The following is a 25,970-nucleotide window of genomic DNA, read 5'->3' on the forward strand; positions in this document are numbered from 1 at the left end:
CCCTCCAGGGTTTGTTGTGGCTGCTGCTCATTGTGGGTCATTGTTGTTTGTTTAGTGACTTTTCTTTTTTCTTTTTCTTTTTTTTTGGGGGGGATGGGGGATGGAGTCTCACTCTGTGGCCCAGGCTAGAGTACAGTGGTGCAATCTCGGCTCACTGCAAGCTCCACCTCCCAGGTTTAAGTGATTCTCCTGCCTCAGCCTCCCAAGTAGCTGGGATTACAGGTGTGTGCCACCACACTCAGCTAATTTTTGTATTTTTCATAGAGACGGGGTTTCACCATGTTAGCCAGGCTGGTCTCAAACTCCTGACCTCAGGTGATCCACCCGCCTCGGCCTCCTGAAGTGTTAGGATTACAGGCGTGAGCCACCGCGCCTGCCCTGTTTAGTGACTTCTCTAAACCTTTTTTGGAAAGTCTGTATTCTTTGCATGTGTGGCCATGGAAGCCCCTCTTCTGTTAGCTTAGTGGTCTGCTGGTGACTTGACAGAGATATCCTTAAATGCCTAGAACCACAGAAGCAAATACAACAAGAAACTCCCTGTAAGTGCTGGGATTAGAGGCGTGAGCGACGCCCACCATGGCTGTATATTGAAGCAGTCTTTCAATACTTAGCCAAGCTGTTTACAATTCTGCTTTAGTCTTCACTTCCTGCTTGTGCAGAGCCTAAAGTTCAGCCAGATGTAAGAGCTTCAGGTTTTCTCTGGTATTTTCTGAGCACGCCTCTAGCCCTAGTCATGCATCTAGCCGTCTGGATTTCCTGGTACACAAGGAAGATTTTCAAAGCCCTTATTCCCTCCAAGTATTTCCTTTCATGGCCTCTTTCTTCCCAAGATGCTTAGTGTATCTATTACTGCCTCTACTGTGATTCCTTGCCTCAGATGGATGTGGTTAATTCATTTGCCTTTAAAAGATTTTAACAGGCCGGGCACAGTGGCTCACGCCTGTAATCCCAGCACTTTGGGAGGCCGAGGCAGGTGGATCGCCTGAGGTCAGGAGTTCGAGACCAGCCTGACCAACATGGAGAAACCCTATCTCTACTAAAAGTACAAAAAATTAGCCTGGCATGGTGGCGCATATCTCTAATTCCAGCTACTCGGTAGGCTGAGGCAGGAGAATTGCTTGAACCTAGGAGGTAGAGGTTGTGGTGGGCTGAGATTGCAGCATTGCACTCCAGCCTGGGCAACAAGAGTGAAACTCCGTCTCAAGAAAAAAAAAAAAAAGATTTTAACACACACTGCCTGGAAAGCCACTTTTTCTCTGGGGAAAGCTCTAAGGCAGGTGAAGCAAAGTCAAGTCCTTGAGCTGTTGCTTCAGGGAGCCACCAGATAGGGCCACACACACAACCACAATTCTGGAGGGTAAGTCTGAATTGCTCCCTCTAGTACTAGCGACCCACACCAGGAATGTGTGTCTTTGTCTTCAAGGTTGCCACTGAACTGGGGAGCTGGGGATAGTAAGTGGGTAGGTTAAAATGTCACAGTACCCTCTTACTGAAATTTAGTGGTCTCTTCATTAAGCATTTTCTTGTTTTTTAAATAAGTTTTCAATTAGATTCCAGAATTCTAGAAAAGTTGATTCTGACAGTTTTTGATAGCTATTGATTGCTTTTGTGGAGGGATGAAGTTTTGACGTTCCCTACACTGGCATTTTTGGTCACCTCTCCAAGTGCTTTTAAAAATTTCATTGTTAGAGACAGGGTCTTCCTCAGTCATCCAGGCTGGAGTGCAGTGGCATGACCATGGCTCACTGCAGCCTCAACCTACTGGGCTCATTCGATCCTCCTACCTCAGCTTCCCTAGTAGCTGGGACTACAGAAGCAGACCACCACGCCTGGCTAACTAAAAAAAAAAAAAAAAAATTTGTAGAGATGGAGTCTCACTATGTTGCCTGGCTGGTCTTGAATTCCTGGGCTCAAGCAATCCTCCTCATTTGTAACCACCCAATGGGTTCACCTTGCCCGCTGCCTAGACAGAGCCGATTTATCAAAACAGAGAAATTGTAATGGAGAAAGAGTAATTCGCGCAGAGCCAGCTGTGCAAGAGACCTCAGTTTTATTATCACTCAAATCAGTCTCCTCGAGGATTCAGGGATCAGAGCTTTTAAAGATAATTTGGTGGGTAGAGGCTTGGGAAGTGGGGAGTGCTGATTGGTCAGGTTGGAGATGGAATCACAGGGTTTGGAAGTGAGGTTTTTCTTGCTGTTTTCTATTCCTGGGTGGGATGGCAGAACTGGTTGAGCCAGACTACAGTCTGGGAGGTGTCAGCTGACCCATCCAGTGCAGGGTCTGCAGACTATCTCAAGCACTCATCTTAGGTGTTACAGTAATGATGTTATCCCCAGGAGCAATCGGGGGAGCCAGAGGCTGCGTGACCCCTAAGCTTAATTTCTAATCTTGTAGCTAATTTGTTAGTCCTGCAAAGGTAGACTGGTCCCCAGGCAAGAAGGGGGTCTTTGGGGAAAGGGCTATTATCAATTTCATTTCAGAGTCAAACCATGAACAGAATTCCTTCCCAAAGTTAGTTCAGCCTATGCCCAGGAATGAGCGAGGACAGCTTAAGGGTTAGAAGCAAGATGGAGTCGGTTAGGTCTGATTTCTTTCATTGTCATAATTTCCTCAGTTATCATTTTTGCAAAGGTGGTTTCGCTTCAGCCTCCCAACGTGCTGGGATTACAGTCGTGAGCCACTTTACCCAGCCTGCAACTGCTTCTTGACCTGTCTGTGACTGCTGAATTCATTCTAACTGCAGCCCAGCCCCTGACTTGCATCCCTGGTCTCTGAACCACCTGACTTCTGGCATTTTCAACTGACTTTCAGTTTCTTCCAGATCCATCTCCAAACATTACTTCATCCTTGGCCTCTGATGACCCCAGTTAGTTTCTGACCTCTGACTCTGTCCCTTCCCTTGACTTCAGGCTTTCTCCCCCTCTATGAATCCTCTTTGACGCATCCGTGCCCTCTTTGTCTCTCCAGGGTTCCAATGCAGTTTCCTCAGCTCTTGGGGCCTGTTTGCTGCTCCGGGTGATGGCACGCCTGGAGCCTGACGCTGAGGAGGCAGCTCGGAGGAAAGACCTGGCGTTCAAGTTTGAGGGGATGGGCGTTGGTGCGTGGGGCAAGGTGCCTGGGAGCAGGGACGGGGGCTGCCGCCAGAGGGGGATGTGCAACTCCGCACTCCTCACCCGCACTCCTCACATATCCCTGCGCCATCCCCTTAAATTCCCTTACCTCTCCCTTCACACCCTCACCCTACTCCTTCCCATCCCTGTCACATAACTAACTCCTCTGCCCCAGACCTCTTTGGCGAGTGCTATCGCAGCAGTGAGGTGAGGGCTGCCCGCCTCCTCCTCCGTCGTTGCCCGCTCTGGGGGGATGCCACATGCCTCCAGCTGGCCATGCAAGCTGACGCCCGTGCCTTCTTTGCCCAGGATGGGGTACAGGTGAGTATCTGCGACACCAACATCCCAAACAGTCTCCAAGTGGACTCTAGGAAGTATGGGGATGAGCCCCTGCCATTGGGAACATCTATGGTCTTGACCAGCCACTCTCCCTGGAGATTCCCCAGAAAGTCTCTCTTCTCTCTCAGAAAGGCTGCTCTTCCCATAAAAAGCCCCGCTCCCTTCCACCAAAAGCCAACCTTCCCACGGCAAAGCCCATCTTCCTAAAAAGTTCCACTCCAGATAGAGAAACTCCTTGTGACCCTATCAGGAAATTCCACCTTTAACCTTGGAAGTCCTTCCCGCTTTCAGGGAAGAGTCCATTTCTTTCAAAGGAAGTCCTAGCTCATCCACAGGAAGTCCTACGGCATCCACAGGAAGTCCTTTCCACTTCCTTTAGAGGTCCCTAGTTTCAGTTTTCAGCAGTTAGAATGGCCTCACTGAACAATTACCTTTTTTTTTTGGACATAAACAAACTTTGGTCTAGGAAATCTCACCCTTCCTATAGGAAAGCATCTCCCTTGGGAAGCCCAACTTGCTCCCACAGTCTCTCCGATCCTGACAAGTTGACATTTTGGAAACATTATCAATATTTTTAGTTTAAATCTGACAGGGGCTCCGAGTCCCACTTCAGTACAGGAAGTTGTGCCCAACAGGAAGTCCCATCCTCATCTGTTGGAATGGTTTGGCTGACATTTCAAACAGCTACCCAGAGTCCCTTGCTGTGGATAGTGGTTAAACTCATGGATTCCAGCTCTACCACATACAAGCTGTGTTTCTTTGGGCCATTTCCTTAACCTCTCTGTGCCTCATTTGTACCAAGGAGGAGATACTAGTACCCACCCCCTTATGTGTCAAGGGTTCGGTGGACTAATCTACATAAAGTGCTTAGCCCTGTATCTGCCATATGGCGTCAATTTAAGTGTTGACTGTTTACTGCCAAAACCTGGCCTAAGTTGTCTTTGCCTTTCACCACCGTTTCCCTACCTCAATAGTTGTGGCTGTGACATTGGGCACTTGCTCTGTACTCTGGAGCCGCGGTCCAACCCTTGCTGGGCGTCTTAGGGACAGGGCTGTGGGGGAGATTTGGATCCTAACCCTTCCCACCCCCCACAGTCTCTGCTGACACAGAAGTGGTGGGGAGATATGGCCAGCACTACACCCATCTGGGCCCTGGTTCTCTCCTTCTTTTGCCCTCCACTCATCTACACCCGCCTCATCACCTTCAGGTCAGTACCCTGGGGTGAGTGGTGGGGATGGGGGCGGGGTGCTCAGTTTCTCCTTCCTGCCCCCTCTGCCCACCTTTCTTCCCTCATCGGCCCATTGTGTCCCTTCCCTAGGAATGGGACTCTCTGTCCCTCCACTAAGGGAGTGCTGTGGGAGGTGAGTTTTGGGGGGATCCTCCCTGTGGTATCTCTAGTGGCAGTTACTCTGCCTTTCTGGCCATGGCTCTGGGGGAAGGTCCCTTTGGGGTGACTTTAGGAGACCACCTCTCTGTCCCTCTGCCATGTCTCCGGGTGAAGAAGTTTGAGTTTTGCTGGAGAATGCCTCTCCACCTTCTCTTCCCCTCATTTCTTGCTCTGTGCTTCCCCCCTTGCTAGGAAATCAGAAGAGGAGCCCACACGGGAGGAGCTAGAGTTTGACATGGATAGTGTCATTAATGGGGAAGGGCCTGTCGGGTGAGTGGAGCCTCCAGCACTGTGTGAGGTGGGGACACCCTGGGCAGTTCAGGACATGTGCCAGTTCCACGTTGTGTTAGTCCCCTCTTGAGTTGCTACAAAGTTGCTATACCTGAGACTGAGTAATTTATAAAGAAAAGAGGTTTCATTGGCTCATGGTTCTGCAGGTTGTACAGGAAGCATAGTGCTGGCATCTGCGGCTGGTGAGCCCTCAGGAAGCTTCCACTCATGGCAGAAAGTGAGGGAGGAGCCAGTGTATCACATGGCGAGAGCAGAAGCAGGAGTAGGGGGTGCCACATAGATCTCATGTGAACTAATTGAGCAAAAAGTCTCCAAAGGGATGGTGCTAAGCCATTTGTGAGGGACCCACCACCAGGACCCAAACACTTCCCCCAGGCCCCACCTCCAACATTAGGGATTACATTTCTTTGTTCTTTTTTTCTTTTTTTTTTTTTTTTTTTTGATATGGAGTCTCCCTCAGTTGCCCAGGCTGGAGTGCAGTGGTACAATCTTGGCTCACTGCAGCCTCTGTTTCCTGGGTTCCTGATCAGCCTGCCTCAGCTTCCCAAGTAGGTGGGAGTAGAAGTGCATGCCACTACGCCCAGCTAATTTTTGTATCTTTAAAGTAGAGTCAGGATTTCACCATGTTGGCCAGGCTGGTGTCAACCTCCTGACCTCAAGTGATCCGCGCACTTTGGCCTCCCAAAGTGCTGGGATTACAGGTGTGAGCCACCAGGCCCAGCCAGGGATTACATTTCTTTCTTTCTTTTTTGAAATGGAGTCTCGCTCTGTTGACCAGGCTGGAGTGCAGTGGTGTGATCTCCGCCTCCTGGGTTCAAGCGATTCTCCTGCCTCAGCCTCCCGAATAGCTGGGATTACAGGAGCCCACCACCACACCTGGCTAACTTTTGTACTTTTAGTAGTGACAGGGTTTCATCACATTGGCCAGGCTGGTCTTGAACTCCTGACCTTGTGATCCACCCGCCTCAGCCTCCCAAAGTACTGGGATTACAGGCGTGAGCCACCATGCCTGGCCCAGGGATTACATTTCAATGTGAGATTTGGAAGGGACAAACATCCAAACTATATCACACGTCCCATCAGGGACTGAGATACTGAGGAAGCTTCCCAAGTGCCAAGCTCAAGGCTTGGCTCAAGATTTGGTTCTGCCATCAAAGAGGCCATCACTAGAAATTGATTTTCTTCATGCTACACATACTTCCATCCCTCTGTAGCAAGCGGAATCAGTTCATTGAGGGATTTTTCACCTATTTTGTTCGTGGCCCCAAGGCCCCTGCTTTTAATCACTATGCTATGGTTGCCGTTAAGGTATTTTAAAAATCAGGCCTAAGCAAATGAAATAGAATATTTATCAAACTTCTTTTTTTGTTGTTGTTTTTGAGGCGGAGTCTTGCTCTGTCGCCAGGCAGGAGTGCGGTGCCGCGATCTCATCTCACTGCAACCTCCGCCTCCTGAGTTCAAGCGATTCTCCTGCCTCAGCCTCTCAAGTAGCTGGGATTACAGTCACCTGCCACCACGCCCAGCTAATTTTTTTGTATTTTTAGTAGAGACGGGGTTTCACCATGTTGGCCAGGATGCTCCCCATCTCCTGACTTTGTGATCTGTCCACCTCAGCCTCCCAAAATGCTGGGATTACAGGCATGAGCCACCATGCCTGGCCTATATATAGTTTTTTAAGACAATGTAGAGAGGATACAAAATATTTATCTGTAGCCATAAAAAAGAATGAGATCATTTCCTTTGCAGTGACATGGTTGGAGCTGGAGGCCATTATCCATAACAAACTAACAGGAACAGAAAACCAAATACCCCATGTTCTCACTTATAAGTAAGAACTAAATGATGAGAACACATGGACACACAGAGTGAAACAACACACATTGGGGCCTATTGGAGGACAGAGGGTAGGGCGAGGGAGAGGACCAGGAAAAATAACTAGTGGGTACTAGTACAACAAACCCCCATGACACAAATTTACCTACCTAACAAACCTGCACATGTACCTCTGAACTAAAAATAAATGTCAAAAAATAAAAAAAAGAACAAAATATGTATCAAGAGAGAAGGGAAAAACTAAGATAAACATTTGGACCACTGAGAAAGGTTGATAGAAGGCCCCAGTGTCTGAGGTCCTTCCCTAGCAATTTCTCATCTGCACATGTGATGATGATGACGACCTTGATAACAGCTGATGTTATGAAACATGTACAATGAGCAACTACTGTGCTCAGTTCTTTTGAAAATCAGTTGGTTTTTTTTTTTTTTGAGATGGAGTCTTACTCTGTCGCCCAGGCTGGAGTGCAGTGGCATGATCTCGGCTCACTGCAAGCTCCTCCTCCCGGGTTCACGCCATTCTCCTGCCTCAGCCTCCTGAGTAGCTGGGACTACAGGTGCCCGCCACCACGCCCGGCTAATTTTTTTGTATTTTTAGTAGAGCTGGGGTTTCCCCGTGTTAGCCAGGATGGTCTCGATCTCCTGACCTCGTGATCCGCCCGCCTCGGCCTCCCAAAGTGCTGGGATTACAAGCATGAGCCACCGCACCCGGCCGGAAATCAGTTCGTTTAATTCCAACAACCCAATGCAATAGGGCCTATAATTATTCTCATTTCGCAGGTGAAATAATGGAGTCATTCAGTCACTTGCCTCAGATCATGTGGTTGGTAAATGGTAGAGCCGAGATTTGATCCCAGATCCTCTTGTACCTGAATCTGTGCTCTCAACCCCTGTGGAAAGCCCCCCCACTGAGAGCTCTGTTGAAGGACAGATCCCAAGATCCCTCCCTGAGAGGCTGGGGCTGAGCCCAGGAACCTGCGTGTGGCCTGGCTGGAGGTGATTCAAGATGGCAGATATGGGGGAAGCCTTCTGACCCACCGCTCTCCCTTCTTACCAGGATTCTGCAGAAGGAGAACTGTGAAATACCATGATGGTTTTCTCTGTCAGTAGGGAGCTTGCTGTCCTCTCTGCATCTGACCCTCTTTCTCTAGGAGTTCTTAGTTTCTGTAGCTTTCACTATTCTCCTCCTCCTCCTCCTCCTTCTCCTCCTCGTCCTCCTCCTCTTCATCCTCCTCCTCCTTCTCCTCCTCTTCCTACTCATCCTCCTCCTCTTCCTACTCATCCTCCTCCTCTTCCTCCTTCTCCTCATCCTCTTTCTCTTCCTCCTCATCCTCCTCCTGCTCCTGCTCCTCCGCCTTCTCCTCATCCTACTTCTCCTCTTCATCCTCCTTCTCCTCCTCATCCTCCTTCTCCTCTTCCTCCTCCTCATCCTCCTTCTCCTCTTCATCCTCCTTCTCCTCCTCATCCTCCTTCTCCTCTTCCTCCTCCTCCTTCTCCTCTTCATCCTCCTTCTCCTCCTCATCCTCCTTCTCCTCTTCCTCCTCCTCATCCTCCTGCTCCTGCTCCTCCGCCTTCTCCTCATCCTCCTTCTCCTGCTCCTGCTCCTCCTCCTGCTCCTCTGCCTTCTCTTCATCCTCCTACTCCTTCTCCTTCTCCTTCTTTCTTCTTCTTTGAGACAGGGTCTTGATCTGTCACTCAGGCTGGAGAGCAGTGGCGCGATCATGGCTTACTGCACCCTCAACCTCCCAGGCTAAGCCATCCTCCCACCTCAGCCTCCCAAGTAGCTACAGATGCATGCTATGCTCGGCTAATTTTTATATTTTTTGTAGAGATGGGGTTTCGCCATGTTGCCCAGTCTGGTCTCAAATTCGAGGGCTTAAGTGATCTTCCCACCTCGGCTTCCCAAAGTGCTGGGATTTCAGGCTTGAGCTACCACGCCCAGCCTCACTTTTTTTTCTTTTTTTTTTAAATGGCAGCTTTATTGAGCTGTAATCCACATATCATACAGTTCACCTACTTAAGGTATACAATTCAGTGCTTCTTGGTGTACTCACAGAATTGTGAAATCATTTCCACAATTCATTTTCAAATATTGTCATCACTCCAACAAGAAACTCTGTACATGCTTAGCACTGCTTTTCGTTTTCCCAGCCCTAGGCCACCATTCATGTACCTGCTGTCTCTGGGTTCGCCTGTTTTGCATACTTCACATAAGTGGAGCCATGCACTCTATGGTCTTTTCTTCTTCTTCTTTATTTTTTTATTTTTTGAGACGGAGTTTTGCTCTCGTTGCCCAGGCTGGAGTCAATGGCGCGATCTCGGTTCACCACAACCTCCGCCTCCCGGGTTCAAGCGATTCTCCTGCATCAGCCTGTCAAGTAGCTGGGATTACAGGCATGTGCCACCACGCCAGGCTAATTTTGTATTTTTAGTAGAGACGGGGTTTCTCCATGTTGGTCAGGCTGGTCTCGAACTCCCGACCTCAGCTGATCTGCCTGCCTCAGCCTCCCCAAATGCTGGGATTACAAGCGTGAGCTAGCGCGCCCAGCCTGTTTCTACTTTAATTTTTTTTTTTTTTTTTTTAGACAGGGTCTCACTCTATTGCCCAAGCTGGAGTGCAGTGGCATGTTCATGGCTGACTGCAGCCTGGGCCTCCTGTACTCAAGTGATCCTCCCATTTCAGCCTCCCCAGTAGCTGGGACTACAGGTGCTTGCCCCTACTACTGGCTAAATTTTTATTTTTATTTATTTTATTATTATTATTATTTTTGAGACAGAGTCTCACTCTGTCGCCTAGGCTGCAGTGCATTGCAACCTCCGCCTCCCGGGTTCAAGCGATTCTCCCGCCTCAGCCTCCCGAGTATCTGGGACTACAGGCAAGCGCCACCAGACCCGGCTAATTTTTGTATTTTTAGTAGAGACAGGGTTTCACCATGTTGGCCAGGCTGGTCTCGAACTCCCTACCTCAGGTGATCTGCCCGCCTTAACTCCCAAAGTGCTGCGATTACAGGCGTGAGCCACCGCGCCCGATCCGGGTATATTTTTAAAATATTTTTTGTACAGATGAGGTTTTGCCATGTTGGCCAGGCTGGTCTCCAACTCCTCGGCTCAAGCGATCAATCCACCTCTTGACGGGAGATTTCAGAGGTCAGAGGTTAGATACAAGAGTCAAAACCCAAGAAATTAGCTCTGGGCAGACTGAGTTTCGGGTCAGGCAGGGTGAGATGTGCCAAGCCAAAAGTCTCGATGATGGTGGAGATCAGGACTCAGAGGTCAGAGTGAGGCCTCCTCCCTTCTCTTCTCTTCCCCACAGGACGGCGGACCCAGCCGAGAAGACGCCGCTGGGGGTCCCGCGCCAGTCGGGCCGTCCGGGTTGCTGCGGGGGCCGCTGCGGGGGGCGCCGGTGCCTACGCCGCTGGTTCCACTTCTGGGGCGCGCCGGTGACCATCTTCATGGGCAACGTGGTCAGCTACCTGCTGTTCCTGCTGCTTTTCTCGCGGGTGCTGCTCGTGGATTTCCGGCCGGCGCCGCCCGGCTCCCTGGAGCTGCTGCTCTATTTCTGGGCTTTCACGCTGCTGTGCGAGGAGCTGCGCCAGGGCCTGAGCGGAGGCGGGGGCAGCCTCGCCAGCGGGGGCCCCGGGCCTGGCCATGCCTCACTGAGCCAGCGCCTGCGCCTCTACCTCGCCGACAGCTGGAACCAGTGCGACCTAGTGGCTCTCACCTGCTTCCTCCTGGGCGTGGGCTGCCGGTGAGTGCCCCGGGGCCTTGGAACTCTGGCCCCTGGCCACCTCTCATCCTTCCTGCCCACTCCCAGGGTCTCCACTCCCGGCTTCCCCGCAGCTGGGCAGCAGGTCAAGCCAACCCTGCTGATTGAGAACCCCTCTTAGGAAAGTCGGGCATGACGATTGCCCCAGGGTAATTGGCTGGCACCTGGAGATCTGGCTTCAGGGACGGCAGGATTCAGGAGAAAACCCCACTGTCCGCCACTCAGCCTGTGCTGCTATTTATTGCTAGGTCTGAAGGTTAGCAGATATTTATGGGAGCGCCCCGACCTGGGTGCCAACCTCACCTCCTCCCTTCTCTTCCTCCACATAGCTCGTTGGTCCCAGGCCCCTTGCCCTCCTGCCCCCGACTTTTTCTTTCTTTCCTCTTTCTTTCTTTCTTTCTTTCTTTCTTTCTTTCTTTCTTTCTTTCTTTCTTTCTTTCTTTCTTTCTCTCTCTTTCTTTTCTTTATTTCTCTTTTCTTTTCCTTTCTTTTTCTTTTTCTCTTTTCTTTCTCTCTCTCTCCCTCTCTCCTCTGCCCCTCTGCCTCCCTCCCTCCTTCCTTCCTTCCTTCCTTCTATGCTTCCTTCCATCCCTCCAAGCTAAGGGTTTAACCCTTGCCCTGCCTGCATTATGGAGTATCCTGCATTAGGATACTCCTCCTTTTGAGGAGAGCAAACAGAAAAGTTTGTGGATACAACCTGGTGACTGGTTTTTTGTTTGTTTGTTTTTGTTTTCTTTATTTTCTTTCTTTCTTTCTTTCTTTTTTTTTTTTTTTGTTTTTGAGCCAGAGTTCCGCTGTGTCGCCCAGACTGGAGTGCAGTGGTACGATCTTGGCTCACTGCAACCTCCACCTCCTGGGTTCAAGCGATTCTCTTGCCTCAGCCTCGTGAGTAGCTGGGATTACAGGCATACGCCACTACACCTAGCTAAATTTTTTTTGTATTTTTTTTGTAGAGATGGGGCTTTGCCATATTGACCAGGCTGGTCTTGAACTCTTGGCCTCAAGTGATCCACTGGCCTTAGCCTCTGAAAGTGCTGAGATTACAGATGTGGGTCACCGTGCCTGGCCAACAACCTGGTGACTGTTTACAAGGGACCTGACACATCCTGAATGGTTGACAGTGATGACAGTGATGATCCCTACTCAAGCTTTTCCCAGTAGACACGCTGAGACGCAGGCTTCCTCTAAGCTATGTTAGCAGTGTTACAAAGTGATTCAACATAAATAATTTATTCAAGCAGGGAGCAAGATATGAGAGTTTTGCAGAACACTAATACTTCTGTTTGTAATTTGTTGTATTTTGTATAAAGTGACTTTTGAGATGAAAGGGCTAAGGCCATATGCTACCATGCTCTAGGATTGCCAGCGATATTTTGGACAGTTTATCAAGCCTACCACTTTCCAGGTGAAAAATGGAAAGATCTCAGCTTAAAAGGGAGAAATGGGCCTGGCGTGGTGGCTCACGCCTGTAATCCCAGCACTTTGGGAGGCCGAGGCGGGTGGATCACCTGAGATCAGGAGTTTGAGACCAGCCTGCCCAACATGGTGAAACCCCATCTCTACTAAAAATACAAAAAATTAGCCGGGCATGGTGGCAGGCGCCTGTAATCCCAGCTACTCGGGAGGCTGAGGCAGGATAATTGCCTGAACCTGGGAGGCGGAGGTTGCAGTGAGCCAAGATCACGCCACTGCACTCTAGCCTGGGTGAAAAGAGCAAAACTCTGTCAGAAAAAAAAAAAAAAAAAAAAGGGAGAAATGTCTAATCATCTCCAGAATTGAATGGATGAATCATCCTTTGTTTCGCCAGTTCCCTCTAGATGGACATTTAGGTTCTCTCTTTCTTTCTTTTTTTGTTTTAAATAGAGACAGGGTCTCACTCTGTTGCCAAGGCTGGTCTCAAACTCCTGGGCTCAAACAATCCTCCCACCTTGGCCTCTCAAAGTGCTGGGATTACAGGCGTGAGCTACTATGCTCAGCCTTCTGTTTTTTTATTATTCCAAAATAATAAAAGTTTACATCCCAGATGTAAAGTTTATGGGTCAAAGGGTACATTTATTTTTGACATGGATAGATTTCCTTCTAAGTAGCTTCACTCATTTCCACACCTGCCATCAGGGTAAGAGAGTGCCCCCTTGAGGCCATGCTCGACAATGCCTGATACTTTCACTCTAAAATGTAGCTCTCAATTTAACTGAAAAAAAATTTGCCAATTTAATGGGTAAACATGACCTCTCCTTGTTATAATTTATGCACTCTTGACTACCAGGTAGGTTGGACATCTTTTCCTAAGCTTAATGGCCATATGTCCTTGTGCCCCGTTGTTTTTTTTGTTTTGGTTTTTGTTTTTGTTTTTGAGACGGAGTCTCGCTCCGTAGCCCAGGCTGGAGTGCAGTGGCGCGATCTCGGCTCACTGCAACCTCCGCCTCCCGGGTTCACGCCATTCTCCTGCCTCAGCCTACTGAGTAGCTGGGACTACAGGTGCCTGCCTCCACGCCCGGCTAATTTTTTGTATTTTGTAGTAGAGACGGGGTTTCACCGTGTTAGCCAAGATGTTCTCGATCTCCTGACCCCGTGATCCGCCCGCCTCGGCCTCCCAAAGTGCTAGGATTACAGGCGTGAGCCACCGCGACCGGCCACCCTCCCTTTTTTTTAATTGGGGTTCATTGATTTGTATATGTATAAATGTATATACTCCTTATACTCTGGATCCTAATCCTCGGTAGTTTTGTTCGTCTTAATATCTTCATATCTTCTCGAAGTCTGTGGCTTGTCTTTTCACTTTCACTTTTGTATGTTTCTTTTCTTTTTTTTTTTTTTTTTTTTTGAGCCTGCCTCGGCCTCCCAAAGTGCTGGGATTACAGGCGTGAGCCACCGCGTCTGTCCATACACTAGGTTTTTAATCCATCCAAAGTTTAAGTACATGAGGATGCAAAATAGGGGTAGAATTTTTATTTTCCCCATAGGAATTATTGATGTTTACTGGCCGTTTGAACGTCCTCTGTGAATTGTACGTGGTATCCTTTATCTGGCTTCCTTCCTTTTGCGTATTAGTTTGTAAGGACTCTATGTTTTGCCTTTTATAGGTTGGACAGATATTCCGGCAGTTTTTCCAGCTTGATTCTTACAGGGACCAGCTCTTTGCTAAGGCCATCGTTCATTCAGTCATTACTTAATAGGCGCAGCCATTTTAAAAATGGGTGCCAGGGCCCTGCATGGACCAGCTTGGCACTGAATAAATTTGAGTAAACCCCGGGTGACTGGGAGGGTCCTGGTCCTGCCCGGTGGAGGCTGCAGCTTCCTCTGAAGGATGGCTTTGGGAAGACTTCCATTTTCCTTGGCGTCTTGTGACACTTGACCCTTGTGGCATCTCCCCACACCCCAGGCTGACCCCGGGTTTGTACCACCTGGGCCGCACTGTCCTCTGCATCGACTTCATGGTTTTCACGGTGCGGCTGCTTCACATCTTCACGGTCAACAAACAGCTGGGGCCCAAGATCGTCATCGTGAGCAAGATGGTGAGGCAGGGGCGGGGCCGAAGTGGACGGGGACATAGGGAAAGGGGTGGGGCCAGGGAGGGAGTGGTCCGTGGAGAAGGGGCGTGACTTTGGGGAGCAATGGGGCGTGTTTTTGGGATATAGGGGTGGGGCCAGAGTAGGAAAGGGCGGGGCCAGACGCAGCCACATCTCCCCACAGATGAAGGACGTGTTCTTCTTCCTCTTCTTCCTCGGCGTGTGGCTGGTGGCCTATGGCGTGGCCACGGAGGGGCTCCTGAGGCCACGGGACAGTGACTTCCCAAGTATCCTGCGCCGCGTCTTCTACCGTCCCTACCTGCAGATCTTCGGGCAGATCCCCCAGGAGGACATGGACGGTAGGGGGGATGACGGCCTGACAGCCTTCCTCTGAGTCTCTGTCCCCGCTCCCTGGGTCTCTGTCCTCCTGGCTCTAAGAAAATATCTGTCTCTCTGAGTCTCTGTCTCCCTCTTTCTCTGGATCTCTGAGTGATACCCTATATTCCCCATCATCATCTCTCTGGGTCTCTGCCTACCCCACCCCGTCTGTCTTTCTGTCTTTCTTTTTTCTTTTCTTTTTTTTTTGAGATGGATGTTAGAAATGTTTATTTTGTGGTGTCGTAAAGAAATAGTACTTGAACATTAATTTAATTTTTTTAGTAAAGCCATTTTTATTTTTTGTAGAAAGGGTACACTCGCCAGCAGTTTTGTCATGAGAGTACACGGAACAAAGGAGATAGGGTCATTTATAACCTGACGCGTCTATTTTACTGCTGTGTCTGGTTTTTATTGGCTGGAACCGGACTTTACATTTTGTATTTGTCTTGATTGGCGAGTAACTTAGAAGTTTTTAAAAGAAGCGAAGGCAGAGGAGAACAAAGGAAGGGGGAAGTGACTTGTGGAATGCTGAGAAAGGTAAAAACACTTTTAAATAAGGAAGAGGAACAGGCTATGACCTAATGCTTGCTTGAACCAGTATAAGTATGTCAGGGCAAATATTTAGGCTAAATTGTGGGAGCTAAGAACATAAAGTACATTGATTTATTTTTTATGGCTAGTAGATATTTAAGAATGTTAGCACAGGTGTTTGAATAAATTTTGTTTCTAAGAGAAGTTACTATTTATTGTTAATTAGATGGGGAGGAAAGTCTTTGAAGAGGAACCTGTACTTTACTTTTTACATGGAGTTTTGCTCTTGTTGCCCAGGCTGGAGTGCAATGGCACGATCTCAGCTCACTGCAACCTCCACCTCCCAGATCAAAGCGATTCTCCTATCTCAGCCTCCCGAGTAGCTGGGACTACAGGCACGTGCCACCACGCCTGGCTAACAGTTTTGTGTTTTTAGTAGAGATGGGGTTTCATCACATTGGTCAGGCTGGTCTCAAACTCCCGACCTCAGGTGATCCGGCCATCTCAGCCTCCCAAAGTGCTGGGATTACAGGCGTGAGCCACCGCGCCCGGCAGTCTTCCTGTCTTTCTTAGGTCTCTGTCCCCCTCACCCCATCTCTGAATATCTCTCTTCACAGTGGCCCTCATGGAGCACAGCAACTGCTCGTCGGAGCCCGGCTTCTGGGCACACCCTCCTGGGGCCCAGGCGGGCACCTGCGTCTCCCAGTATGCCAACTGGCTGGTGGTGCTGCTCCTCGTCATCTTCCTGCTCGTGGCCAACATCCTGCTGGTCAACTTGCTCATTGCCATGTTCAGGTGAGGCCTGACTGCTCTCTGATCTGACCCCACCCAGCATGACCCGTGGCCCTCTCATGACTCTTGAACCCCGTCTAATGAATTCTGTTTTTAGTCTCTGAACTCTGATCCAATCTAATGCTGCCTTCTCCCCAAACCCAACCGGACCCTGCTTGTAACTTGGACTTTGGACTGATCCTCTCCCTGAGCCCAGGTTGAACTTCCTTATTTGTATTTTTTTGAGACAGGGTCTCACTCTGTCGCCAAGGCTAGAGTGTGGTGATGTGATCGTAGCTTACTGCAGCCTCGACCTCCTGGACTCAAGCAATCCTCCTGCCTTAGCCCCATAAGTAGCTGGGACTACTTAAAATTAGCCAGGCCAGCAGGACTGCCTAATTTAAAAAAATTTTTGGAGAGAGGGGTCTCACTATGTTGTCCATGCTAGTCTCGAGCTCCTGGACTCAAGTGATCCTCCCTCCTCAGCCTCCCAAAGTGCTGGGATAATCTGTCACCTAGGCTGGAGTGTAGTGGCAAGTTCTCAGCTCACCGCAACCTCCACTTCCCACTCCCCCACACCCAGTTAATTTTTTGTATTTGTAGTAGAGACAGGGTTTCAACATGTTGGTCTTGAACTCTTGACCTCAAGTGATTGGCCCACCTCAGCCTCCCAAAGTGTTGGGATTACAGGTGTGAGCCATCGCGCCCAGCCAACTTTGTTTTTTATTGTGGTAAAATTATATAAAATTTTCCATTTTTATTTCTTTTTTTTTTTTTTTTTTTTTTTTTGACGGAGTCTCGCTGTGTCACCCAGGCTAGAGTGCAGTGGCACGATCTCACAATCTCAGCTCACTGCAAGCTCCGCCACCCGGGTTCACGCCATTCTCCTACCTCAGCCTCCTGAGTAGCTGGGACTACAGGTGCCCGCCACCACGCCCAGCTAATTTTTTTGTATTTTTAGTAGAGACGGAGTTTCACCATGTTAACCCGGATGGTCTCAATCTCCTGACCTCGTGATCCACCCGCCTTGGCCTCCCAAAGTGCTAGGATTACAGGCGTGAGCCACCGCGCCCAGCCTTTTTTTGAGATGGAGTCTCGCTCTGTCGCCCAGGCTGGAGTGCAATGGTGCAATCTCAGCTTACTGCAACCTCCACCTCCCAGGTTCAAGCGATTCTCCTGCCTCAGCCTCCCAAGTAGCTAGGAGTACAGGCGTGCGCCACCACACCTGGCTAATTTTTTGTATTTTTAGTAGAGATGGGGTTTCACCGTGTTAGCCAGGATGGTTTCGATCTTCTGACCTTGTGATCCGCCCGCCTTGGCCTCCCAGAGTGCTGGAATTACAGACATGAGCCACCGCAGCCGGAGGTGATTTTTACCATTTTTAAGTGTACAAGTCAGTGACATTAATTACATTTACAGTACTCTCCAACCATCACCACTATCTATTTTCAATACGTTCTATCACCCAGAACAGAAAGTGTGTCCCCATGAAACAGCAACTCCCCACTTCCCCTCCCCACAGGTCTTAGTAACCTCCAGTGTATTTTCTGTCTCTATGGATTTAGTCTAGATGTTTCATGTAAGTGGAATTATGCGATATTTGTCTTTTGGTGTCTGGCTGATTTTACTGAGCATGTTTTCAAGGCTCATCCATGTTGTAGTGTGCATCAGAACTTCATTCATTCCGTTTTATGAATGAGTAATATTCTATTGTACAAATAGACCACATTTGGGCCCAGCGTGGTGGCTCATGCCTGTAATCCCAGCACTTTGGGAGGCCTAGGTGGGTGGATCACCTGAGGTCAGGAGTTCGAGACCAGCCTGGCCAACATGGCAAGACCCCCTTTTTACTAAAAATACAAAAATTAGCCGGGCTCATGTCTGTAATTCCAGCTACTTGGGAGGCCCAGGCACGAGAGTCGCTTGAACCCAGGAGGTGGAGGCTACAGTGAGCCAAGATCGTGCCACTGCACTCCAGCCTGGGCAACAGAGCGAGACTCCATCTCAAAAAAAGTAGACCACATTTGATGTACCCGCTCATCTGTTGATGAACACTTGGGTTCTTTCTGCCTTTTGGCTATTGTGACTAATGTTTGTTGGAACATTGGCATGGAAGTATCTATTTGAATCCTTGTTTTTATTTCCTTTGGGTGTGTATCTCAAAGTGGAATTCCTCGGTCATGTGGTAATTCTATGTATAGCTTTTTGAGAAACCACCAAACTGGTTTCCACAGCAGCTGCACCATTTTCCATTCTCACCAGCAGTGTATGAGGGTTTTAATTTCTCCACATCATAGCCAACACTTGTTATTTTCCTTTTGTAAAAATTATAGTCATCCAGCTGGGTGTAGGGGCTCATGCCTGTAATCCCAGCACTTTGGGGGGCTGAGGTGGGAGGATTGCTTGAGCACAAGAGTTCGAGACCAGCCTGGGCAACATAGCGAGGCTGCTGTCTCTACCAAAACACCAGAAATGAGATACCACTTCACACCTGCAGCCTCAACCTCCTGGGCTCAAGTGATCCTCCCACCTCAGCCTCCCAAGTAGCTGGGACTACAGTTACGTGCCACCATACCTGGCTTGTTTTTTTTTTTTTGTTTGTTTTTTTTTACTTTTATTTTATTTATTTATTTTTAGTAGAAACGGGGTTTCACCATGTTATCCAGGATGGTCTCGATCCCCTGACCTTGTGATCCACCCATCTCGGCTGGATCCCAAAGTGCTGGGATTACAGGCATGAGCCACCGTGCCCAGCGGCTATTTTTTTTTTTTTAATGAAACTCCTTTTTCATCCTATGTTAGGTCTCTCTGTTTGCTTCCTTTCTTGTTGGCATGATTTTTGCTGAGAAAATATAAAATTTCATTGGCTTTGGTTGTTTTTTTTTTTTTCAGAGATGGGGTCTTACTATATTGCCCAGGCTGATCTTGAACCCCTGGGCTCAAGCAGTCCTCTTGCCTTGGCCTTCCAAAGTGCTGGGATTATAGGCACGAGCCCCTGTGCTGGACCTATTGTATTAGTTTCTTAGGGCTGCCAGAGTACCAAAAACTGTGTGGCTTTAAATCACAGAAATTGTCTCACAATTCTGGATGCTAGAGGTCCAAAATCAAGGCATCCACCAAGCTGTTTTCTTCTGAGGGATGTCGGGGAGAGTCTGTTCCATGCCCCTCCTGTCACGTCTAGTGCTTTGCTGGCCATCTTTGGCTTCTAGTTGCATCATTGAAACTTCTGCTTTCATCTTCCAAATTTCCCCTTTTAATAAAATGTTACTTAAATTGGATTAGGGACCATGCTAATAACTTCATTTTAACTTGATCACATGTGTAAACTCTATTTCCAAATAAAGCCACATATTTCATAAATAAAAAATTTAAAAAGGTCTCATTCTGAGGCACTATGGGTTATGACTTCAAATTTTTTTTTTTTTTTTTTTTTTTTGAGACAGAGTCTTGCTCTGTCACCCAGGCTGGAGTGCAATGGCGTGATCTCGGCCCACTGCAACCTCCACCTCCTGGGTTCAAGGGATTCTCCTGCCTCAGCCTCCCAAGTAGCTGGGATTATAGGTGCCCGCCACTATACACAGCTAATTTTTGTATTTTTAGTAGGGACGGGGTTTCACCATGTTGCCCAGGCTGATCTCAAACTCCTGACCTCAGGTGATGCACCTGCCTCGGCCTCCCAAAGTGCTGGGATTACAGCCGTGAGCCACTGGACCCGGCCAGACTTCAACATATCTTTAGTGGGATACAATTCAATGCATGACACTCATAGATTTATGAGTTTATTTCTGGACTTTCAATTCTATTCCACTGGATTGTGTCTATCCTTATGCCAGTACCACACAGTTTTTTGGGTTTTTTTTGAGACGGAGTCTCGCTCTTGTCACCCAGGCGGGATTGCAGTGGCACGATCTCTGCTCACTGCAACATCCGCATCCTGGATTCAAACGATTCTCCTAACTCAGCCTCCTGAGTAGCTGGGATTACAGGCACCTGCTACCACGCCCGGCTAATTTTTTTGTATTTTTGGTAGAGACAGGGTTTCACCATGTTGGCCAGGCTAGTCTTGAACTCCTGACCTCAGGTGATCTGCCTCGGCTTTCCAAGGTGCTGGGATTACAGGCGTGAGCCACCATGTCTAGCCCACACAGTGTTGATTACTGTAGGTTTGTAGCAAATTTTGACATTGGAAGTATGAGTCTCCTTTGTTATTTTTCAAGATTGTTTTGGCTATTCTGGGCCTCCTGCAATTCTATATGAACTTAAAGATCAGAGTTTCCATGTCTATCAAAATGGTTGTTGGAATTTTCTTTTTTTTTCCTTTTTTTTTTTTTTTTCTTTTTTTTGAGACAGAGTTTCACTCTTGTTGCCCAGGCTGGAGTGCAATGGCGTGATCTCAGCTCACCACAACCTCTGCCTCCCGGGCTCAAGCGATTCTCCTGCCTCAGCCTCCTGAGTAGCTGGGTTATAGGCATGTGCCACCACGCCCGGCTAATTTTGTATTTTTAGTAGAGACGGGGTTTCTCCATGTTGGTCAGGCTGGTCTCGAACTCCCGACCTCAGGTGATCCGCCCGCCTTGGCCTCCCAAAGTGCTGGGATTACAGGTGTGAGCCACCGCGCCCGGCCAGTTGTTGGAATTTTCATAGGGATTGCGTTGAATCTGTAGACTGCTTCAGGTAGTATTGATATTTCATCTAGGTGTTCTTTTTAATGCTTTTCCAGCAGTATTTGGTAGTTTTCAGGCTACAAATTGTTTACCCTTTTGGTTAACTTTATTCCTAGGTGCTTAACGTTTAGATACTGTTGTAAGTGGAATTGCTTTCTTAATTTCCTTTTTGGATTGTTCATTGCGGGTGTGTAGAAACACAACTGATTTTTGTGTGATCTTGTACCCTGCAACTTTGCTGAATCTGCAGCCCTAGAAGCTTTCTTGTGATTCTCTGGCATTTCCTATATATAGGATCATGTCATCTGTGAATAGAGATATTTTTACTTCTTCCTTTCCAATTTGGATGCCTTTTATTTTTTTTTCTTGTTTAATTGTTCTAGCCAGAACTTCCAGCACAATGTGGAATAGCAGTGGTAAAAGTGGACATCCTTGTCTTGTCCCTGATCTTAGGCAGAAAGCTTTCACTCTTTCACCATTGGGTATGACAGTAGCTGTGGGTTTTTCAGAAGTACCTTTTCTCATGTTGAGAATGTTTATTTCTATTCCTAGTTTATGATTTTTAAAAATTATGATGCATGGTGGCTTATGCCTGCAATCACAATACTTTAGGGAGCCAAAGTGGGAGGATCACTTGAGGCCAGGAGTTCAAGACCGACCTGGGCAACATAGTGAGACCCTATCTCAATAAAAAAATAAAAAATTTGCCAGGCATGGTGGTGCATGCCTGTAGTCCCAGCTACTCAAGAGGCTGAGGTGGGAGGAAGGCTTGAGCCCAGGAGGTCAAGGCTGTGGCTTCAGTGAGCCATGATTTCACCACCGCCATGATTGTGCCACCAACAGAGTGAAACCTTGTCTCAAAAAAAAAAAAAAAAAAAAAAAAGCCATGCATGGTGGCTCACGCCTGCAATCCCAGCACTTTGGGAGGCTGAGGTGGGCAGATCATGAGGTCAGGAGATCGAGACGATCCTGGCTAACATGGTTGTAGGGGCCAGCCCTACAAGGTCTGTGGGTTTTTCTCCCCGTGTGCGGAGACCAGAGATTGTAGAAATGAAGACACAAGACAAAGAGATCAAAGAAAAGACAGCTGGGCCTGGGGGACCACTACCACCAAGACGTGGAGACCGATAGTGGCCCCGAATGCCTGGCTGCGCTGTTATTTATTGGATACAAAGCAAAAGGGGCAGGGTAAAGAGTGTGAGTCATCTCCAATGATTGATAAGGTCACGTGAGTCACATGTCCACTGGACGGGGGCCCTTCCCTGTTAGGTAGCCAAGGCGGAGAGAGAGAGGACAGCTTACATCATTATTTCTTCTATGCTCTTTAAAGAAAGATCAAAGACTTTAATACTTTAATACTTTCACTAATTTTGCTACTGCTATCTAGAGGGCAGAGCCAGCTGTACAGAGTGGAACATGAAAGTGAAACAGGAGTGTGACCGCTGAAGCACAGCATCACAGGGAGACGGTTAGGCCTCCGGATAACTGCGGGCGGGCCTGACTGATGTCAGGCCCTCCTCAAGAGGTGGTGGAGCAGAGTCTTCTCTAAACTCCCCCGGGGAAAGGGAGACTCCCTTTCCCGGTCTGCTAAGTAGTGGGTGCTTTTCCTTGGCACTGACGCTACCTCTAGACCACGGTCCACTTGGTAACGGGAATCTTCCCAGATGCTGGCATTACCGCTAGACCAAGGAGCCCTCTGGTGGCCCTGTCCAGGAATAACAGAAGGCTCACATTCTTGTCTTCTGGTCACTTCTCACCGTGCCCCTTCAGCTCCTATCTCTGTATGGCTTGGTTTTTCCTAGGTTATGATTGTAAAGCAAGGATTATTATACTATTGAAATAAAGAGTAATTGCTACAAACTAATGATTGATATTCATATATAATCATATCTATGATCTATATCTAGTATAACTCTTGTTATTTTATATGTTTTATTACACTGGAACAGCTCGTGCCCTCGGTCTCTTGCCTTGGCACCTGGGTGGCTTGCCGCCCACACATGGTGAAACCCCATCTTTACTAAAAATACAAAAAATTAGCTGAGCGTGATGGTGGGTGCCTGTAGTCCCAGCTACTCGGGAGGCTGAGGCAAGAGAATGGCATGAACCTAGGAGGCGGAGCTTGCAGTGAGCCGAGATTGTGCCACTGCACTCCAGCCTGTGGGACAGAGCAAGACTCCATCAAAAAAAAAAAAAAAAATCGTGAAGTGTTGTTGAATTTTGTCAAATGCCTTTTCTGTGTTGGTTGAGAAGATCATATGGCTTCCCCCACACCTTGTTCTATTAATTTGGTGTTTGCATTAATTTTTGTATGTTTAACTACCCTTACTTTCCTAGGATAAATCCCATTTCGTTATGGTATAAAATCCACTTAATATGCTGCTGAATTAGATTTGCTTGTATTTTTTCAGGATGTTTACATGTATATTCATAAGGGCTACTGCTCTGTAATTTTCTTGTGATATCTTTATCTGGCTTTGGTATTACAGTAATGCTGGCCTCATAGAATGAGTTAGGAAATGTTCTCTCCTTTTCAATCTTTTGGACGAATTTGAGAAACATCCTTGTTATTATAATTCTTCTTTAAATATTTGATAGAATTCACCAGCACAGCCATCTGGTTTTGGCCTTTTCTTTATTGAAAGGTTTTTTATTCAATCTCTTATGATAATTCTACTGAGATTTTCTGTTTTTTCTTGAGTCAGCTTAGGTAATTTGTGTGTTCCTAGGAATTTGTCCATTTCATTTATCTAGTTTGTTGACATATAATTGTTGATAGTATTCTCATACAATCCTTTTTATTTCGGTAAGGTCAGTAGTAATGTCTCCATTTTCATTTCTGATGTTAGTTATTTGTGTCCAGGCTAACTTTTGAGCCCAACTTTAACCTGACTTCAACCTCTACCTTATACTGTGATACCATCCCAACTTGACCTCTGACATCTGACCCTTGGCCCTTCTAAACTGACTTTTTTTTTTTTTTTTTTTTGAGATGGAGTCTTACTCTGTCTCCCAGGCTGGAGTGCAGTGGCACGATCTCAGCTCACTGCAACCTCCACCTCCTGGGTTCAAGCGATTCTCCTGCCTCAGCCTCCCCAGTAGCTGGGATTACAGGTGCCCGCCACCACGCCTGGCTAATTTTTGTATTTTTAGTAGAGATGGGGCTTCACCATGTTAGCCAGGCTGGTCTCGAACTCCTGACCTGAGGTGATCTGCCCGCTCCGGTCTCCCAAAGTGCTGGGACTACAGGCGTGACCAAACGCCCTTGGCTCTAACCTGACTTCTAATCGCATCCTGTAACCTCTGACTTTAGTGATCTTGACTTCTGTCTGCTGCTATAGACTTTGAACAATTATTGCCTGGCATCTAACCTTCGTCCTTGCCCCTGGCTGGGCCCTGACCTCAAGTGACCTTTGACCTCTGGCCTTTGCAGTTACACATTCGGCAAAGTACAGGGCAACAGCGATCTCTACTGGAAGGCGCAGCGTTACCGCCTCATCCGGGAATTCCACTCTCGGCCCGCGCTGGCCCCGCCCTTTATCGTCATCTCCCACTTGCGCCTCTTGCTCAGGCAATTGTGCAGGCGACCCCGGAGCCCCCAGCCGTCCTCCCCGGCCCTCGAGCATTTCCGTAAGAACAGAGCTTGGCTTAAAAAGGAGAAATATAGGGGACCGGGAGCCTGGAAGGCGAGGGGAAGGGGGCATGCCCCAAATGACTAACGGGCGTGGCTTAGGTAGCGAGGGGCGGGGTTTAAGCAACAAGGGGCGGAGCTTAAGCACTGAGGGGCAGTGCTTACGGGTGAGGGGCGGGGCATGTTCTCGAATCACCAGGGGCTGGGTCTGGGATAGCGTGCGTGTTCTGAGGGTGTCGGAAGGGGCAGCTGGGATTGGGAAGGGGCGTGGCCTGAGCCCTTTGACTCCGCCCGCCCCTGCAGGAGTTTACCTTTCTAAGGAAGCCGAGCGGAAGCTGCTAACGTGGGAATCGGTGCATAAGGAGAACTTTCTGCTGGCACGCGCTAGGGACAAGCGGGAGAGCGACTCCGAGCGTCTGAAGCGCACGTCCCAGAAGTGAGAGCGGGGCCTGGTCGGGGATGGGGCTTCTGGCCTGGGGCGGATCCTGACTTCGGCTGAAGGCAGGGTCCTGGGAGGGAGGGAGAGAGGGAGGAGGCCCGGGAAGCAGGCGGAGCCCCGGGGGTGGGTGGGCTGCGGGTGCCCCCGGTAAGAGGCCCTCCCTTCTCAGGGTGGACTTGGCACTGAAACAGCTGGGACACATCCGCGAGTACGAACAGCGCCTGAAAGTGCTGGAGCGGGAGGTGAGGGCTTGGGGCCTGACTGGGGGACTGTGGCAGGGGTCGGGCAGGGGTCCCATCTCCTGCTCTGACATTCCTCCCATTCCGCAGGTCCAGCAGTGTAGCCGCGTCCTGGGGTGGGTGGCCGAGGCCCTGAGCCGCTCTGCCTTGCTGCCCCCAGGTGGGCCGCCACCCCCTGACCTGCCTGGGTCCAAAGGTCAGTGTGTAGCATCAGCCTGTGCATCTCCAGCCTCTGTTCCTGTATTTTTGCGTGTTTTTCTCTCTCGGCGCCTTTCCAGTGTCCCTGGGTCACTCTCTTGGTCTCCTTTGAGCCTTTTGTACTCTCGCCTTCGTCTTTCTTCTTTTTTGCCAGTCTCCCAGTTTTTCTGTCTCTCCCCTTCCCTGCCAATCACCTGCTCTCTCTTTTCTCTCTTCCCCCAGACTGAGCCCTGCTGGCGGACTTCAAGGAGAAGCCCCCACAGGGGATTTTGCTCCTAGAGTAAGGCTCATCTGGGCCTCGGCCCCCGCACCTGGTGGCCTTGTCCTTGAGGTGAGCCCCATGTCCATCTGGGCCACTGTCAGGACCACCTTTGGGAGTGTCATCCTTACAAACCACAGCATGCCCGGCTCCTCCCAGAACCAGCCCCAGCCTGGGAGGATCAAGGCCTGGAGCCTGGGCCGTTATCCATCTGGAGGCTGCAGGGTCCTTGGGGCAACAGGGACCACAGACCCCTCACCACTCACAGATTCCTCACACTGGGGAAATAAAGCCATTTCAGAGGAATCGTGTCTGGAGGCTTGATTCTTGGGGGAGCTGGTGGGTGTCTAGATCCAGGATGGGAGCTGGAGCTGGGGTGTTGGGTTTGGGGTTCTTGGTGGATTTGCTGCTGTAATTCAGATATTTTGGAGTCCGTTTCCTCCCCTGAGCCCCATTGTTCTTGCCTGAGACCCAGCACTTCTGTCTGCACTGTTCTGACGGCTCTCGCTTCAGTAGGACAAGACCCCATCTGTACCCCCTCCCACCCAGTTTCAGCTTTCCAGTGGAAAAATAACTCAGTGATAATAAGCAAATTATTTCCTGGAATGGAGGTGGGTGGGT

At 48.9% G+C, this 25,970-nt stretch overlaps 1 protein-coding gene across 13 annotated transcripts in view; it reads left to right on the forward strand.

Moving 5' to 3' along the window:
• TRPM4 (transient receptor potential cation channel subfamily M member 4) overlaps positions 1–25,655 on the forward strand; it is a 55,973-nt gene extending 30,318 nt beyond the window's left edge. For 8 of the 13 annotated variants that reach the window (XM_063600486.1, XM_034944376.3, XM_063600487.1 and 5 more), the window contains 13 exons: positions 2,971–3,100; positions 3,289–3,434; positions 4,548–4,660; positions 5,033–5,110; positions 10,278–10,712; positions 14,113–14,245; positions 14,424–14,598; positions 15,766–15,943; positions 24,017–24,213; positions 24,518–24,650; positions 24,823–24,895; positions 24,983–25,088; positions 25,313–25,655. In XM_063600486.1, coding sequence (XP_063456556.1) covers positions 2,971–3,100; positions 3,289–3,434; positions 4,548–4,660; positions 5,033–5,110; positions 10,278–10,712; positions 14,113–14,245; positions 14,424–14,598; positions 15,766–15,943; positions 24,017–24,213; positions 24,518–24,650; positions 24,823–24,895; positions 24,983–25,088; positions 25,313–25,317 — 1,902 coding nt within the window. In that variant the 3' untranslated portion in view covers positions 25,318–25,655. Of the gene's footprint in view, positions 1–2,970; positions 3,101–3,288; positions 3,435–4,547; positions 4,661–5,032; positions 5,111–10,277; positions 10,713–14,112; positions 14,246–14,423; positions 14,599–15,765; positions 15,944–17,171; positions 17,285–24,016; positions 24,214–24,517; positions 24,651–24,822; positions 24,896–24,982; positions 25,089–25,312 lie in introns of those variants that run through there. The other 5 variants (XR_010110913.1, XR_010110915.1, XR_010110916.1 and 2 more) reach the window with 3 other exon arrangements.
• Positions 25,656–25,970: the final 315 nt, after the last annotated feature.

This window comes from Pan paniscus, chromosome 20 (genome assembly GCF_029289425.2).
Source record: "Pan paniscus chromosome 20, NHGRI_mPanPan1-v2.0_pri, whole genome shotgun sequence".
NCBI lineage: Eukaryota > Metazoa > Chordata > Mammalia > Primates > Hominidae > Pan > Pan paniscus.